Genomic DNA, 14975 nt, shown 5'->3' with positions numbered 1-14975 from the left:
CCACCATATCCTACTACTGATTACTGTTGAGGAGCATATAGTTTAAAAAATTTGTCATATCAAGGTTTCAGTGAGAATGAATGTTTTTGTGAGTAGGGAGAAGCAGACAGTTCTGTTAAAGTTTAACTGGTGTGAAATGAAAATGCAATCTATATTTTAAAACCCATTTGGTCTTTATCAGTGTTTTGTGTTTTCAGAGTTTTGCATTTTCTAACTATCTGAGACTTTATTAAAAGCAAAATAAAACTCCAAACTATAAAACTCCTCGAAGAAAACATAGGGAGAAAGCTTCACGAGACTGCATTTGGCAATGATTTCTTGGATGTTACACCAAAAGCACAGGCAACAAAACAAAACATAGACAAATAGGACTACATTAAACTATACGACAAAGTTATAAGAGTTCTTTACATATTCTGGATATTAACCTCTTATCAGACACATAATTTGCAAATATTTTCTCCCATTTCAGAGGTTGCCTTTTTACTCTGTTGATTGTGACCCTTGATGAACAGAAAATTTTAGACCATTTTATTATACCATATACAAAAAAAAAAATAGACTCAAAATGAATTAAAGATTTAAATGTAAGACCTGAAACCATAGAAATCCCAGAAGAAAACATAAGCAGTATGCTCTTTGACATTGGTCTTAGCAATATTTTTTGGACATGTCTCCTCAAGCAAGGGTGACAAAAGCACAAATAAACAAATGGGACTACACCAAACTAAAAAGATTTTGCATAACAAAGGAAACCATCAACAAAAGAAAAAGGCAACCTACTGAATGAGAGAAGATATTTGCAAATAATATGTCTGATAAGGGGATAATATCCAAAATATATAAAGAACTCTTGTAACTCAGTATCAAACAAACAAATAAGCAATCTAATTAAAAAATGTGCAGAGGACCTGAGTAGACATTTTTCTGAAGAAGACATGCAGATGGCCAACAAGCACATGAAATGATGCTCAACATCACTAATCATCAGGAAAATGAAAATCAGAACCACAATGAGATATCACATCACACCTGTGAGAATGGCTATTATCAAAAAGACAAGAGACAATATGCTTGTGAGGATGTGAAGAAAAGGGAACCCGTGTGCACTGTTGGTGGGAATGTACATTGGTACGACAACTATGGAAAACAGCATGGAGATTCCTCAAAAAATTAAAAATAGAACTGCCATATGACCCACCAATTCCTATCCTGGGTATATATCCAAAGAAAATGAAAACACTAATTCAAAAAGTTACGTACACTCTGATGGTCATACAAGCATTATTTACAGTAGCCAAGATATGGAAGCAAACTAAGTGTCCATCAAAAGATGAATAGGTAAAGATGATGTGATATATATATATATACAATGGAATATTACTCAGCCATAAAAAGAGTGAAATTGTGCCATTTGTGACAACATGGGTGGACCAAGAGGGTATTACACTAAGTGAAGTAAGTCAGACAGAGAAAGAGAAATACCATATGATTTCACTTATATGTGGCATCTAAAAAACAAAGCAAACAAAATGCCGAGTCAGACTGACCTCATTAAGCAACAGGATAAAAGAAAGCTTTTACATCATACCAGTCTTTCCTCCTCTCCGTTCTCTCATAGGATATACTGCCCAAACATAGTATTTTATCTCGTACTCTATGACAATGTGCAAGCCTTAGGCCAGGTACTCGTGTATCCTTTCTCCACATCTCTGGCACCTAATACAGTATGATGGCATTGTGCTCAAAACATAGTTATAGAGTTGGATTAGAAGAGAAATTACTGACCTCTTCACCAGTTTTCTTTCTGCCCAAAGCATACTGTTTTGTTGCTTCAATAAATCGCACAGGGATATTATATACTCGCTTATTAAAAAATACAACTAGTGTATATGGCTGTTTGGAATCATGGCCAGAGCTTTTCCGAATAAGAAATGATCCATCCTGTTTATTAAAAGAAAGAATAATTATGATTAGTGTTACTTGTATTCCCATAGGTTAAAAATCAGTTTATGAAAAATACCTATATTATATTCAAAAGGTAATTATTTAGGTATATGATTTTTATTACTAATTAGAGCTTGTTTTATTATTTTGCAAGAAAATACTTCAGTAAAATATATACTTACAGAAAATTCTGAAAGAAGTAAATGCTGGCATTTTGAGGCACTAAATAAGACCTTATGTTTATAGGCTTTGGAAATGTGTGAAGGGACACATTAAGATCAAACCTAAAGGGCACTCTTGAACTAGGAACCATGTTCACAAGTTGCCTATGAATAAAAAAATATATCAAACAAATTCCATTCAAAAGTGCTATAAGAAGAAAACAGATATTGGGAATCAAAACATTTCAGCTGATAAAAATTCTCTCTCCAAAAATTTATGTTGAAGTAGAAAAAATATTGTAACACAACATTCCAAATTTAATTAAATATCTTGTAAAATATTCTACAATCATAAATTCAAAAATTATGAACAAAAAATAGACAAAAACAGGAAGAAGGAATGCAATAAAAGTTGATCAAACCTGGGAAAAAGCACTTACCTGGTGGCACAGTGGTTAAGAATCTGCCTGCCAATGCAGGGGACATGGGTTCGAGCCCTGGTCCAGGAAGATCCCACATGCCACGGAGCAACTAAGCCCATGTGCCACAACTACTGAACCTGTGCTCTAGAGCCCATGAGCCACAACTACTGAACCCACGTGCCACAATTACGGAAGCCCTTGCACTCTAGGGCCCGTGCTCTGCAACAAGAGAAGCCACTGCAATGAGAAGCCCGTGCACCACAACGAAGAGTAGCCCCTGCTAGCCACAACTAGAGAAAGCCCACACACAGCAAACGAAGACCCAGTGCAGCCAAAAAAACCCACAAAAAACCAGTATATTCTGACAAGGCAAGGTGCAAGTGGGCGGAGAAAAGAGAAAGAAAAAGAAAAGTGGCACTTTAATCTTGGATTGTCCAGACTGTTCTAGTGTTCCTATATGACTGGGCTTCGACTCTCCAAAAATTTACTTCCCAGTACTTTTTGCCACCTTGATCCCAATCTTTTATCCCAAGCATTGATCCAAAATAGTCTGTTACATATCACTGCTGGGTGGATCTCATGTAGCACCAAGCCTTACAGAGATCCCCTCCAGAGCTTTCTTCTCTTCCACTATTTGGAGAGCAGTGGAGCCTATGGATCCGTGTATAGATGAAAGGATAAGCAGCAATACGATAGCGGAACAAAGAAAGAGGGAGGTACTTCAAAGAGAGGAGGGGACGGCAGTTCCTCTTGAGTAAGTAAAGAGAAAAGATCCCTGCATCCATAATTGTTGCAATTACTTAATTAGCATATTATCGGGATGACAACTGTGCCGATATAGGCTGAGGGCACAACATGAGATTTTAAAATGGTCAGACCTTGTTCGATCTGTATAATGCCTCTTCGGCCGACTTTCGATCGCAGGCACCAGCGTACCATGGTTTACAGTGAACGTCAGCTTCCTGTGAGTGAGAGGGCATTATTAAGCATGAGATGGCCCTTCAATGACACTGAACCTTCTGTGCACTAGAAACAAAGTCCCATTTTGCATTACCAGAAAGGCCTAAGTACATTTGGGCCAGTAATCTGAAAATGAGTTTTATGCTTCTTTTGATCAACCACAAGGATTATAATTGACTTTTCCCCAATTTGGCTGTAGGGGGTAGACTTAGTATTTGAACTTGAGACCTAATCCTGCTAGATTCCTGAACCATTTATTCCTTTCTCCTAAATAAGTTATAATCTCCCTTTCTATTATGATCTTACTGTTGCTTTGTGGAGCGTTTTATAATTTCCGAAGTGTTTTTACAAATATCTTATTTGATTCTTGTAACAACTTTGCAGGCAAGACGAATACATGCTATCATCCCTATTTTACATTTGAGAAAGCTTAGAGACTTGCCCAAGGGCACACTGAGTCCTTTCTCTGTCTTTTCTTAAACTATGCTATTTTATGTGTTTTAATATCATATGCCTCCACAGATCTATTCTGAAAAAATTACATAGTTTAAATAGAATCTATGTGAGAGGAAGAACAATAAAAACAACACACTTCTTTGCTAGTTTTGAAGAAACACCAATTGTTATTTATGGCATCCAGAATACAAATTAGTATAAATGGAGCAAAGTCTTAACAGTTGGGAAAAAAATGTATTCTGTACCCATCAGCAAATGACAACTCACAGGCTCACTTAAAATAGAATCTGTTTCCAAGCTTCACTCCAAAGTCTCTCTTATAAGAAGTCATGCCCTTTCCTGCAGTTTACTGATAACGAGTTCATTTCATACCTGTTCTGACAAATTGGAATTAGATGAAAAGCTGGGTAATGGGCCATCCACAGTTGGGCTTCCCCCTTCTGGAAATCCTGAAAGGGATTTGAAAAATCAGTGGATCCCATTATATCTTGAGCAGTTACTCTGCCTATACCTCAACACTGTGCTGGGAGCTACAAGGAACACACACACTGAAAAATCACACACATAAAAAAAATCCTTAAGAGTTGTGCTTCTCGAAGTGAGGTCTGAGGACCCTGGGAATCCCCAAGATTCTTTCAGGGCGTTTGTGAGGTTTTTTCCAAATACATATCTCTGTGAAGCCCAATTTTCCTCATATACTTCGACCAGTAAAACATATTGTAACAGATTGAATGTAGATGCAGATATGAGAATTCAGCTGCCTCTGTTATTCCAGGCATTAAAGAGATTTTAAAAATGTAAAACAATGCCACTCTTCCCCCTAAATTTCTTTTGTTTGGAAAATGTATTTTTTTCATAAAAATATGTTGTTAACATGTAATGAGTTTAATATTTTAAAAATGGATTCATAAATGTTTTAAATGTCTTCTAACTAATACATTAAATATCGTTAGAAAGAAACACATAAACCATAGTTCTTTGGGTCTGCAATGATCTTAACAGTGTTAGAATGGTCCTGAGGTCAAAATGATTGAGAATTTCTGCCCTAAGGCATAAACTCCCTCAGGGAGTTTACCATCTAAATGTGGAGACATGGAGACACATGAAATGGAGAAAATACTTAGCTGTATTCATTCATTCATTCATCCACTCACTCATTCATTCTTTATTGTGTACCTGCCATGGATCAAGGCTTTGGGAATATACAGCAGTCAACAAAACAGCAAAATGCCCCTCCCTCTTGGAGCTTAAATTTTAACGGAGTGAGATAGGCAATAAAGACATAAGTAAATATATATACAATATTACAAAGTCGTAAGTGCTATGAAGAAAAGTAGGCAGGGAAGTGGGTGGGGGATATCTTCGGATAAGTAGTATGCTTAAATAGGCTGGTCAGGGAGAGCCTCACTGAGGTGACACTTGGGTAAGATCTGTAGGTGGAGAGGGAGGAGGCCTGTGGATATCTGAGGAAACAATGTTGCAGGTGTAGGGAACAGTGAATGCAAGGGCCTGGCATATTTGAGGAACAGAGAGGGGGCCACTGTGCCTGGACTGCAGTGAGAAAAGGGGTGAAGAATAAGGGATGAAGTCATACAGGAGGTGGTGAAGGGACCAGGTTTTTGGGACCCAGTGGACACTTAGCATGACTTGGGCTTTAACAAGCATGGTATGGGACGCTTTTGGGGGTTTTTGAACAGAATAGTGTGATTTGCCTGTCTTTTAACAAGGTCACTCTGACTCCAGGGCTGGAAATAGATAGAAGGGAGCAAGAGCAGAGAGAGGAGGTCAGTTGAGTCTTGCAAGCCCAGGCAGGAGGTGATGGTGGCTTGGAACAGATGGCATCAGCAGAATTAGTGAGAGTGACTGGATTCCAAATGTATTTTGAAGGAACGGCTGGAAGGTGTGAAGAAAGCAAGTGAAGGGACTTCCCTGGTGGCGCAGTGGTTAAGAATCTGCCTGCCGATGCAGGGGACACGGGTTCAAGCCCTGGTCCGGGAAGATTCCACATGCCACAGAGCAAATAAGCCCATGAGCCACAACTACTGAGCCCGCGTGCCACAGCTATTGAAGCCTGCGCGCCTAGAGCCCATGCTCCACAACCAAAGAAGCCACTGCAATGAGAAGCCCGCGCACTGCAACGAAAGGTAGCCCCCACTTGCCGCAACTAGAGAAGGCCCACACGCAGCAATGAAGACCCAATGCAGCCAAAAATAAATAAATACATTTATTAAAAAAAAAAGGAAAGCAAGTGAGGAGTCATGGGTGACTCTAAGGTTTTTGACCAGAGCAACTAGAGTTGTCCTTTCTTAGGAGGGGAAGTCTACAAGAGAAACAGGCTTAGATGAACCAACTGCTTCAGATAAAAGTGCCCTGGACGTTCAAAGGTGACAGCCACCATTGTTAACAGGAGGGAGCAATGAGGGCTTGGCAGGCCCAGGAGGGCTGAGTATGAAGGAAGGCTGTGTTCTGACAGGTGGGGACAGTATTCCCGGGTAGGAGCAGGAAAAATAGGGTGGGAGGTCACGCTCTTCTAAAGTACATAGTACAAGGAGGTTGGTGGTTTCCACAGTTTGGGCAGTTGCGGGGGTTCAAGGCTGACATTTTCTGATCCCTGAATATGTGCCAGCCCTGTCCTGTTTCTCACATCTTAGCTCACTTTGCCTTCACTTCCGCCCTTTATGGGAGGAGCTATCAGACCCCATTTTACAGGTGACGTCTTCCCTGACCACAGCAGCCCTCACTGTCTCCATTCCTCTCTGTGCCCACCCACTGCCACCTTGCTTTATTTTTCTTTATATCACTTTAACATTTGCCTGATATTGTATGGCTTATCTAGTTGTTTATTTCTCCTCTAGTAGAAAAGAAGCTCCGTAAAGGAAGGGACTCTGTTTTATTCACTGCTGTATCCTCTGGGTCTAAAATATTGCCTGGCACATGGCAGACAGTCAATAAGTATTTGTCAGTTGAAAGAATGACTTGGGTTGAAAAACAATAAAGGGTATAATAAAGCTTTACGTAGTAAAAATACAATAAAATTTCTATAGCTATACCATTTCACTTTGTGTTCAGAATTTTAGAAAAGTTTCTTTTATTTAAGATGAATCAAAAATCCAATTAAAGCCTAAGAAACAGATTTATGTTTATATAAACACACATACTTTTTGTATATAATAATTATTCTCTTTATTTAAATTTATTGAATCTTGATTACTTTGGAGTATTTTCCAACTTATCCATGTACAGGAGGGTTTTATTTTGTGTTTTCATTTTTTTCCTACATTGAGTAGAAAGTAAATCAAGGTTTGGGCAGCTGTGTTCTGTGAGTCTGACTTCATATATTTTTAGGGTATTGTATTATTAGCCTAGGGAAAATTATCCAGATATCTGCCAGATCTTCTTTTCAGGGTGCCCTCTGTAGATACATTTTACGATCATTAAAATGTATTTTAGATTCAATTTAAATAGCTATCATTTACTGAGGACCTTCTATGTACCAAGCACAATATGTTGTTTTACTTAATCATCTTATTTTGAAAATAGTTGTATTGTTGTTGTGAAAAAAATTAAATAAATAAAAGATGACCAGTATGACCAGTAAAATATTCAATCAAAACTAAAAAAGTAAAAATGATCTCAAATCTATTTACTTTTCAGAACAGCTCCATGAAATAAATATTCTTGGCCCCGTTTTACGGATGAGGAAACAAGCTAGAGAGGATACTAAGATACTCCAGCTGGAAGAGGCAGTGTTGCCCTGGACCCCCAGGTGGCTCAGACCTGAAGAGCCAGCCTTAGCCGATACCTGATACTGCTCTCCGTGCCTTCATTGTACTTACTTGGCAGAGGTATGGGTTTTTGATGAATTGGTCTGAAAGGAAGAATTTCAGATTAATTAAAGGGCAAAGCACAAGATGAATAAGTTTGACTTTTTGCTTGCACTGAAGATACTCAGAACAGGTGCATCACAAAGGATCAACAGGAATGGCCAATAAAACATATCTAAAGATAGGAGAGGCACCAAAATCTTCAGGATAAGTAAAATTGTTCCCTTTAATTTTATAAAAAGAGGAGACTTGACTAGTGTTATTTTTTAGTGAAGTCCAATAATCAACCCAAATATTAGTTCAGTCTCTGTAATTCTAAGCAGTTTTTTTTAAAGTTGTTACCTACTTAACACCTTTTTAAATTTAATTGCAAAGCAATGAAATATTAAATCTTTACCAATCACAACAAGCCAGTGTTTCTGTGCAGTATAACAATGCAGGTGTTAAGGAAACTTTAACTTTTTTGGCCACACCGCGCAGCATGTGGGATCTTAGTTCCCCGACCAGGGGTTGAACCCGTGGTCCCTGTAATGGAAACGTGGAGTCCTAACCACTGGACTGCCAGGGAAGCCCCAAGGAAACTTAGTTTTAAAGGAAAGAATTCTTACTTCTGGGGAGGAGGAGGAAAAACTTGTGACTGCATATTTTCTTGTCTGTGACTAGACCCTCGGTGGCGTTCAGCAGGTATAGGTTTTTCTGCATTAAGAAAATTATCATAGTAGGATTAGGGTGAAATGTCTGTCCCCATGCCCAAACTCAGAAACATCAACCAAGAGGAACCAGATTTGGTCACATGTCTTCCCATGAGCATGTCTTTCACCAGGATGTCCTCCCTTTGTGCACCTGTCAGTGTGGTGGTGTGTCTGAGCTATTAAGACCAGGACTCCTACTCAGCGGTGTTACAAGCACACCCTACCACCTCTGCATTCACCTCTTGGCAATGTACAAATACATGGGGACTGAACCTGTGGAATCTGGACCTTTAGGTGTGTGATTACAAGTAAAAGTCAGAAGATGGGCAAGCTTTAGCCACCCCTGATTCCTATGTGGCCTCCACATAGGTGTTACAACACCCTGCCGTGTCTTCATTAGTCATAAGACATGGTATAAGTAATTTCTTACTGATAAGAGGCAAAATATCAGCGTTTGCGAATGATCTACTTTTTTGAAAATTGAATTGAGCAAATTCAAGTTTATCCCTATAATAACGTTAAATCTCACTTGCATTTCACTCTTTTCCTGAGTGAGAGAGGAAGGGGTGGAGTTATAATTAGTTCACAGGGAAATGTGCATAACCTGAAATCTAAGAAGTTTATGGTGAAGAACATTTATTGCTGAACCACTAATAAAAGTGATTATAAATTATTGTAATGCTTTATTCTCCCTCGAATTTCGTCTAGGGTGTGTTAAAGTCGGGGTATGTCCAAAGGTCTGTCTCCTGCATGGAAGAAAGTTTGAGAACTACTGATCTCCCACTAGAGGATCCCCAAATAAATAAAAGCAGTAAGAACTCAAAGACTCAAATAAATGATGATAGACTTCGGGGTTTCTTGAGGTGCAGAGAAATTCAGAAGCTTTGAATCTCTGAAGATTGTTTCAAGTTTGTGGCAAGTTACTTCGAGCTGCCACGTGAGATGTTTTGTTCATGACTTTACAACATGGTAATTTCAGGAGAAACAGTGAACACTTTGGTTCCCCACGGCCTGATGAGCTTTGACCACCCCTGCTTTTGCGCCCGTCCTCCAGGAGGCTTCCTTCCTAGGTCAGAAGAGGCCGCTCACCCGCTTTGGGTTTGGATGGCCATTGCCTCTACTCTTGAAATGAGAGACCACACTCCTGCACTGGGAGCCCTTTGGGAATGAGGACACCCGAGCCGCATGGGACATGCCAAGAGCCTGTTCTCTGATGGTTTTCAGAAGCTTCTGAAGCCATGAAATTTGCACAGGGTTGTACTTACTTCCTACAGAGGCTCACCCTAATGCTCCATTATCACTCCAAGCTCCCTGCTCAGCAGGCATGGAAGACTGTAAGGAATGGAAGGACAGCAAGGCAAAAGCATCAGGAAAGGCAGAAGAAAGCAAGACACAGGAAGGGAGCGGTACCTCAGGAACAGCCTGGGAGAAAGATGTGGGAAATGATGTAAAAAACTCAACAGAGCAGTCAAAGCAGACAGGTGAGTTGTAATGCACATTCAGAAAATGTCTACCGTCCATTGTGAGACCAGGTGTGCCCTCATTAACTCAGGAAATGGTGAGCTTTTAACATTGGGTACCTTCAAGATTGGAATTAGACGGGTGCAGGATTTTAATTTCTATATAGTGTTTTAAGTGTTGAGATTATGGATGATTCTTCTTCTTTCTGTTTTTTTCCCCCAGTATTTTTCAAATACAAATATTTTTTTAATGGGAAAGTTCTAATAAAAAGTATACATAAGGGTTTTAGATTATGATAAAACAAAGGAAGGGAAGCATTGAAGATGTACTAAGATAGATGTTTGAACTCAGGAAACATTATTTTGAAAACTTAGCACAAGAACTTGTTCGAACAAACAGGTTTTTTAAAATTCATTACCTTAGCCATTAATTCTAAGATACATGACTGGCTCTAAATAAGTCTTCACACCTATGTAACACTGTGGCACTGTTTCTGGCAAGTCATATCTGTCTACAAACAGGCAGGTTTTGGGCATGTAGACTGTGGCCTGCCCCAAAGGTGCAGCCTGGCATGCGCAGGTCCTGATCAGCTTTGCTACTCACTACTCATGGCAAAGTAAAGACTGTTCTGTTTAGAAAATTGAGTTTTATGTTCACAGTTGCCTTATGAATAATTAAAGAAATTTAGAAATACATTTGTATACAAATCCTTAATCAAAATAACTTTCAGAGTTATTTGCTCATCTGTCAAGGTAACATAGGCTTACCTTCACAAACACTTGAGGCATTCTGTTGAGAGACAACTGGAGTCTATTTAAAAAAAAAAAAGAAAGGCAAGGATCTTTAATACAGTGGTATGTGGAAATAAAAGTCAAAGCAATATTATTAAAATAAATACTGGGGGAGAACATTTCTTTGATGCATAGCTTTTCTTTCAGTCACAAGACCAACAATTAAAAACACACAGTCCCCCGGCCCACTTTTGCATTAAGTGACAATGGACTGGAAGTGTGTCAGGGAAGGAGCAGTGTCATCCTGGCCTCCCCACTCTGTCAACAGGGTTGGTGGATACCATGACCCCCAGCAGCTGCTGGGCAGTAGCGCTTATGCAGTGGAAATCTGGCATCCGGCTTTGGTCTCAGGGCCCCACCGTCTTGGTGTTTGTAAGGGACTGTAAATGTCAGGCTACAGTATAGATACCAGGTCAAGGTGGGCTTCCTCGAATAGTGGGCTGGCCCAGGTTCCCCACGTTCTGCCCAGAAGTTGAGTGTACTCAGGCCTTTGTGCCTGATACGCAGTTCTCAGTCATTAGTTCCCAGGCCTGCGGGTGGGAAGCAGACACAGGGGAAGACAAAGGTCTTGGGACGCAGGGAGCCTGACCGCTGATCGGCCGTTCATATTCAGTGAAGCCACCGGGTTCAGGGAGGATGTGACCCTCCCATGCAGCATCTTCCCTACCCAAGTGAGGATTCCAAGTTTCTCTTGGACTGTCTGGGCAGCAACATGATTGCTGTGTTCACCTTAGCGGGAAGCATCGTCAACTTTAAATAAGTGGACAAGAATAAACATTGCGGGAAACATGAAGCACATTTAAAAGCAGAATTAACTCACCGTCTTCAGCGGCGTAGCTGTTTTTTTCCTGGGGGATGAAAAGAGATTGGCTTTGTTAAAACACAACAAAGATAAAGAGGAGCTGATTTTACTCTCAAATTTAAACTAGAATAGTGAAAGTGATACAGGTGTGTAGGAAGACTGTCCTTGAAGGGAAGAGAGGGATGAAAGCAGGATTTAGCCATGATCCTTCATAGCCTCAGATAGGGTCTGCTGACAGATGGCAAAGGGGTTAATGGGGATAAACAGGAGGACCAGTTGCCAGGGAATCGGGATAACTGAGCTCTTGTTCCAGTTCTGCTACTGATTACTCTGCAACCTCAGGCCCGTTTCTCTCAGCTGTGAGGGCCAGTCTGAACTTTAGTTTCTTCATCTGTAAAATGAGGACCAGAATCAGCGTTTGCAAAGTGTGTATGTAGAGCCGTCCCTTCCCCCAACAGCACCCCAGGGCTACTGTCTTGGGAAGGAGGGTGGAGACATGAGGGTGGCCAAGCAGGTACATTTGTAGCCAGCACCTCCCCACGCCAATGTTCTCCCTGCTTCAGGTGACTCTTCTCTGCTAGACGTCTGCCTAGAATTTCATTCCAAACAGATAAACCCAAGACCAGCACAACACAAGTTTGAAACCCACTCTGATCTCTGGTCCTGAAGGTGCTTGCCTGACCTAAGGTACTGGTTTGTCTTAGTTCAGTAGAGATTGGACTCTAATATTGCTAAGGCTTTATAATTCTCTTCTGTGTTTATTTTGAATACTGGCTTTCTCTCTAACTCTCACTTTGTTTTGACTGAGAGCTGGAAGATTGGGGGAAGAATACTAACAATTCCCAAGTGCCTCTAAGACGCCTGGCACTGGGTTAGGCTCTTCACATATTTTTAAATCTCACACTGTCCTTTTTAAATGGGTGTTTTTATTACATTTTAGAGATTAGGAGACTAAGTAACTTGCCTGAAGTGGTAAACCTAAGCCAAGAGAGAAGTGCGCAGAATTTTGTTTAATAAACCCCTGAAATGGAGAATTTCTTTGCTTTACTCAGAGGCAGAATTAAGGCTATAGCCACGCAGGCTTGCTTTGGACAGATTTAAATGTGCTTTTAAAATAACCTATTGAGCCAATATGAAATTATGGGGTCACTGTTTGTAATATTAATACATTACATTCACCCAATATCTTACAAAGCTCTTCTAAGTTCAATGAGAAAGAATGCCTCTCTCATCTCCCTTTTGAAAGGAACCTTGGCAGTGTTGCTGAGATTGAACACCCAGTGCATGCTGCTCTGTGTACACATTTGTTTGCAGATCACTAACTACTTGGAAGAGAAACTGAGGAGTAGAAAGTAGGAATGAAACCTGCTAGTGGGTCTTAAAATTATTCAGGTGCTGGAGTTTGTGTCTTGTGGAACACAAGTCAATGAGCTCAAGATTTAGCTATAAGTTTATGGGAGGAAAGACTACTAGTTTTTGATGTCAGCAGGGACACCCCTAGTCCAACTTGAAGCATGCATGGGTGTGGAGAACACCAGGGCAATAGGGTTTCATTTCCACACTCTTCAGGAACACACCTATTGTAATGTTAGGTGCACCTGCATATGAGCTTGGGCAGGTATGCTCTTCTGAATGGAAACAGCAGAAAAACACCCCCCTCTGGCCCCCAGATTCTCAAGCAGGACTCCTATGTGGATTCCAGGCAGCTCTGCTCACAGCAGTGATGGAGACCATACACTGAATTCACAGAGTTGCTTCTCTGCAACAGGAACTTACCCAGCCCTGGGCAGTGGGGATGGTGCAGCAGGTGAAGAGGTTGACTTAGAGTCCCAGGCCCCGCTCTTTCGACCTGCGCAGACATATACACAGGTCAGTCTCTAGCCCTGAACTGAGGGCTGGTGGTCACAGTGAGCTGGCCTTGCTGGCAGGCTCAGAAATACATGCACATTTTTTCTTACTTTCAGCTAAGCATATATAAGTAGTTACATTGAAGTTTTGGGGGAAAACCTATAGGCAAAGGTGATGAAACATTTTATAAATGACAATTTATAAGCTCAGAACTAGGATGTTAATTAGGAACTCCATCTAAACATCGCTAAATGACCTTCTCATTTCCCCCATGGGACAAGTTCAGAGCCCCTGATTCTGTGGGTTCAATAAGAGCTCACAAGGGTTCCTATGGAAGGGAGCTAAGAGCTCTCACACTTGTATCTATATGCACTGCACAAATGTGCACAACAGCAGTGCCTAGAGACAGAGGGGCACAGACCCACCACTCCTGATCACACCTATAGACACTGCTCATTCCTAACCACATTTACACAGTACACAAACCTAACCTCACATTTGGAGAACACTCATTCATTCATTCATCTCTGAGTTCTTAGGGCCTTCGCTCATTGCAGAAATAAACAAATGGAGAGAAGCAGCAAGCTATTACCCAAATCTCATCTTCTGAAGTCACAGAAGGGACCCAGAGGGCCTTGTCCCCCACGCCCATTTCCCCTCCCTCTACCTGAAGATAGAAGCCAGAGCATCGTTATGAGGGAAGAAGGTGAGAGACAGGCAGAGATTCACTGCTGAGATAGGCAGCAGGCCTGGATGCGGAGAGGCCAGAGCTAAGCCAGCTCCCCTCAGCGTGTCCCAGCTGCCTCCTCTCAGGCTGATACCGCCTGCCTGGACATTACTGCTCAGTGAGATAAAGGCTCTCTGCTGAATTAAATTGAACTGAATAAATGTTTTAATTAAGAACTTACTACATTTATAAGTCCACAATTCCTAATGGACTTAAAGGGGATACTCTGTACGTATAGGTTGGACTTGCCCACAGTATGTATTTGAGTTTGCAAGATAAAGCACACATAAGTAAACACTGAGGTAATAATCTATTAGCAAGAGTTATTGAGAACCTGGTATGTGTAAAGCCCTTGGAGGCACTGTGTTAGGGGCTGTGGAAGAGCTGAAGAAGTAGACATAGGCTTCTGCCCTCCCAGAATTTATAACAAGAGAAGACACATGCACCCCCATGCCACCTCATCTGACAGGACCACCTATTCCAAACACAAAAAAAGGGAAAAAGTCCTCGAAAAGTATTAAACACAGAGATCATAAAGTTCATTCTCATGTACTTGACTTAGAGAGAGGCCTTCAGGCTCTCACTCAGAGCCCATTTACTCTTTCTACACATAGTCCTTACATAGGGCTAATTTCCATAAGCACTCACCAGTGGCATCTGGTGAAGGAAAGGCCCCTCCCATGTAACCCTTACTTAGATGTAAGCTGACCCTGATGGGATTTTTAAAAACATTTTGAGAAAGAGACTACATATGGAATTATTTTTTTTTTGCGGTACGCAGGCCTCTCACTGTTGTGGCCTCTCCCATTGCGGAGCACAGGCTCCGGACGCGCAGGCTCAGCGGCCATAGCTCACGGGCCCAGCCACTCCGTGGCATGTGGGAT

At 41.0% G+C, this 14975-nt stretch overlaps 2 protein-coding genes across 26 annotated transcripts in view; one reads left to right on the top strand and one right to left on the bottom strand.

The window, feature by feature from the left end:
• BLNK (B cell linker) overlaps nt 1-14975 on the bottom strand; it is a 72992-nt gene that overhangs the window by 3534 nt on the left and 54483 nt on the right. For 3 of the 4 annotated variants that reach the window (XM_073794145.1, XM_033842484.2, XM_033842485.2), the window contains 8 exons: nt 13293-13365; nt 11535-11562; nt 10691-10733; nt 8379-8466; nt 7783-7814; nt 4319-4395; nt 3409-3492; nt 1789-1944 (listed from right to left, as the gene is read on the bottom strand). In XM_073794145.1, coding sequence (XP_073650246.1) covers nt 1789-1944; nt 3409-3492; nt 4319-4395; nt 7783-7814; nt 8379-8466; nt 10691-10733; nt 11535-11562; nt 13293-13365 — 581 coding nt within the window. The remainder of the gene's footprint in view (nt 1-1788; nt 1945-3408; nt 3493-4318; nt 4396-7782; nt 7815-8378; nt 8467-10690; nt 10734-11534; nt 11563-13292; nt 13366-14975) is intronic. The other variant, XM_033842486.2, reaches the window with a different exon arrangement.
• Nucleotides 1-14975, top strand: part of ZNF518A (zinc finger protein 518A) — a 92359-nt gene that overhangs the window by 70456 nt on the left and 6928 nt on the right. For 13 of the 22 annotated variants that reach the window (XR_002177210.3, XR_012326962.1, XR_002177211.3 and 10 more), the window contains 3 exons: nt 7601-7791; nt 9171-9943; nt 12080-12203. The exons of 2 other annotated variants lie outside the window; for them this stretch is intronic. The gene's annotated coding sequence lies outside the window, so the exon portion shown is untranslated. Of the gene's footprint in view, nt 1-5833; nt 6091-7600; nt 7792-9170; nt 9944-12079; nt 12204-14975 lie in introns of all 22 variants that reach the window. 7 more of the 22 variants (XR_012326967.1, XR_012326968.1, XR_012326963.1 and 4 more) reach the window with 4 other exon arrangements.

Source organism: Tursiops truncatus, chromosome 16, assembly GCF_011762595.2.
Source record: "Tursiops truncatus isolate mTurTru1 chromosome 16, mTurTru1.mat.Y, whole genome shotgun sequence".
Lineage (NCBI taxonomy): Eukaryota > Metazoa > Chordata > Mammalia > Artiodactyla > Delphinidae > Tursiops > Tursiops truncatus.
This window is presented reverse-complemented; position numbering and strand designations above follow the sequence as displayed.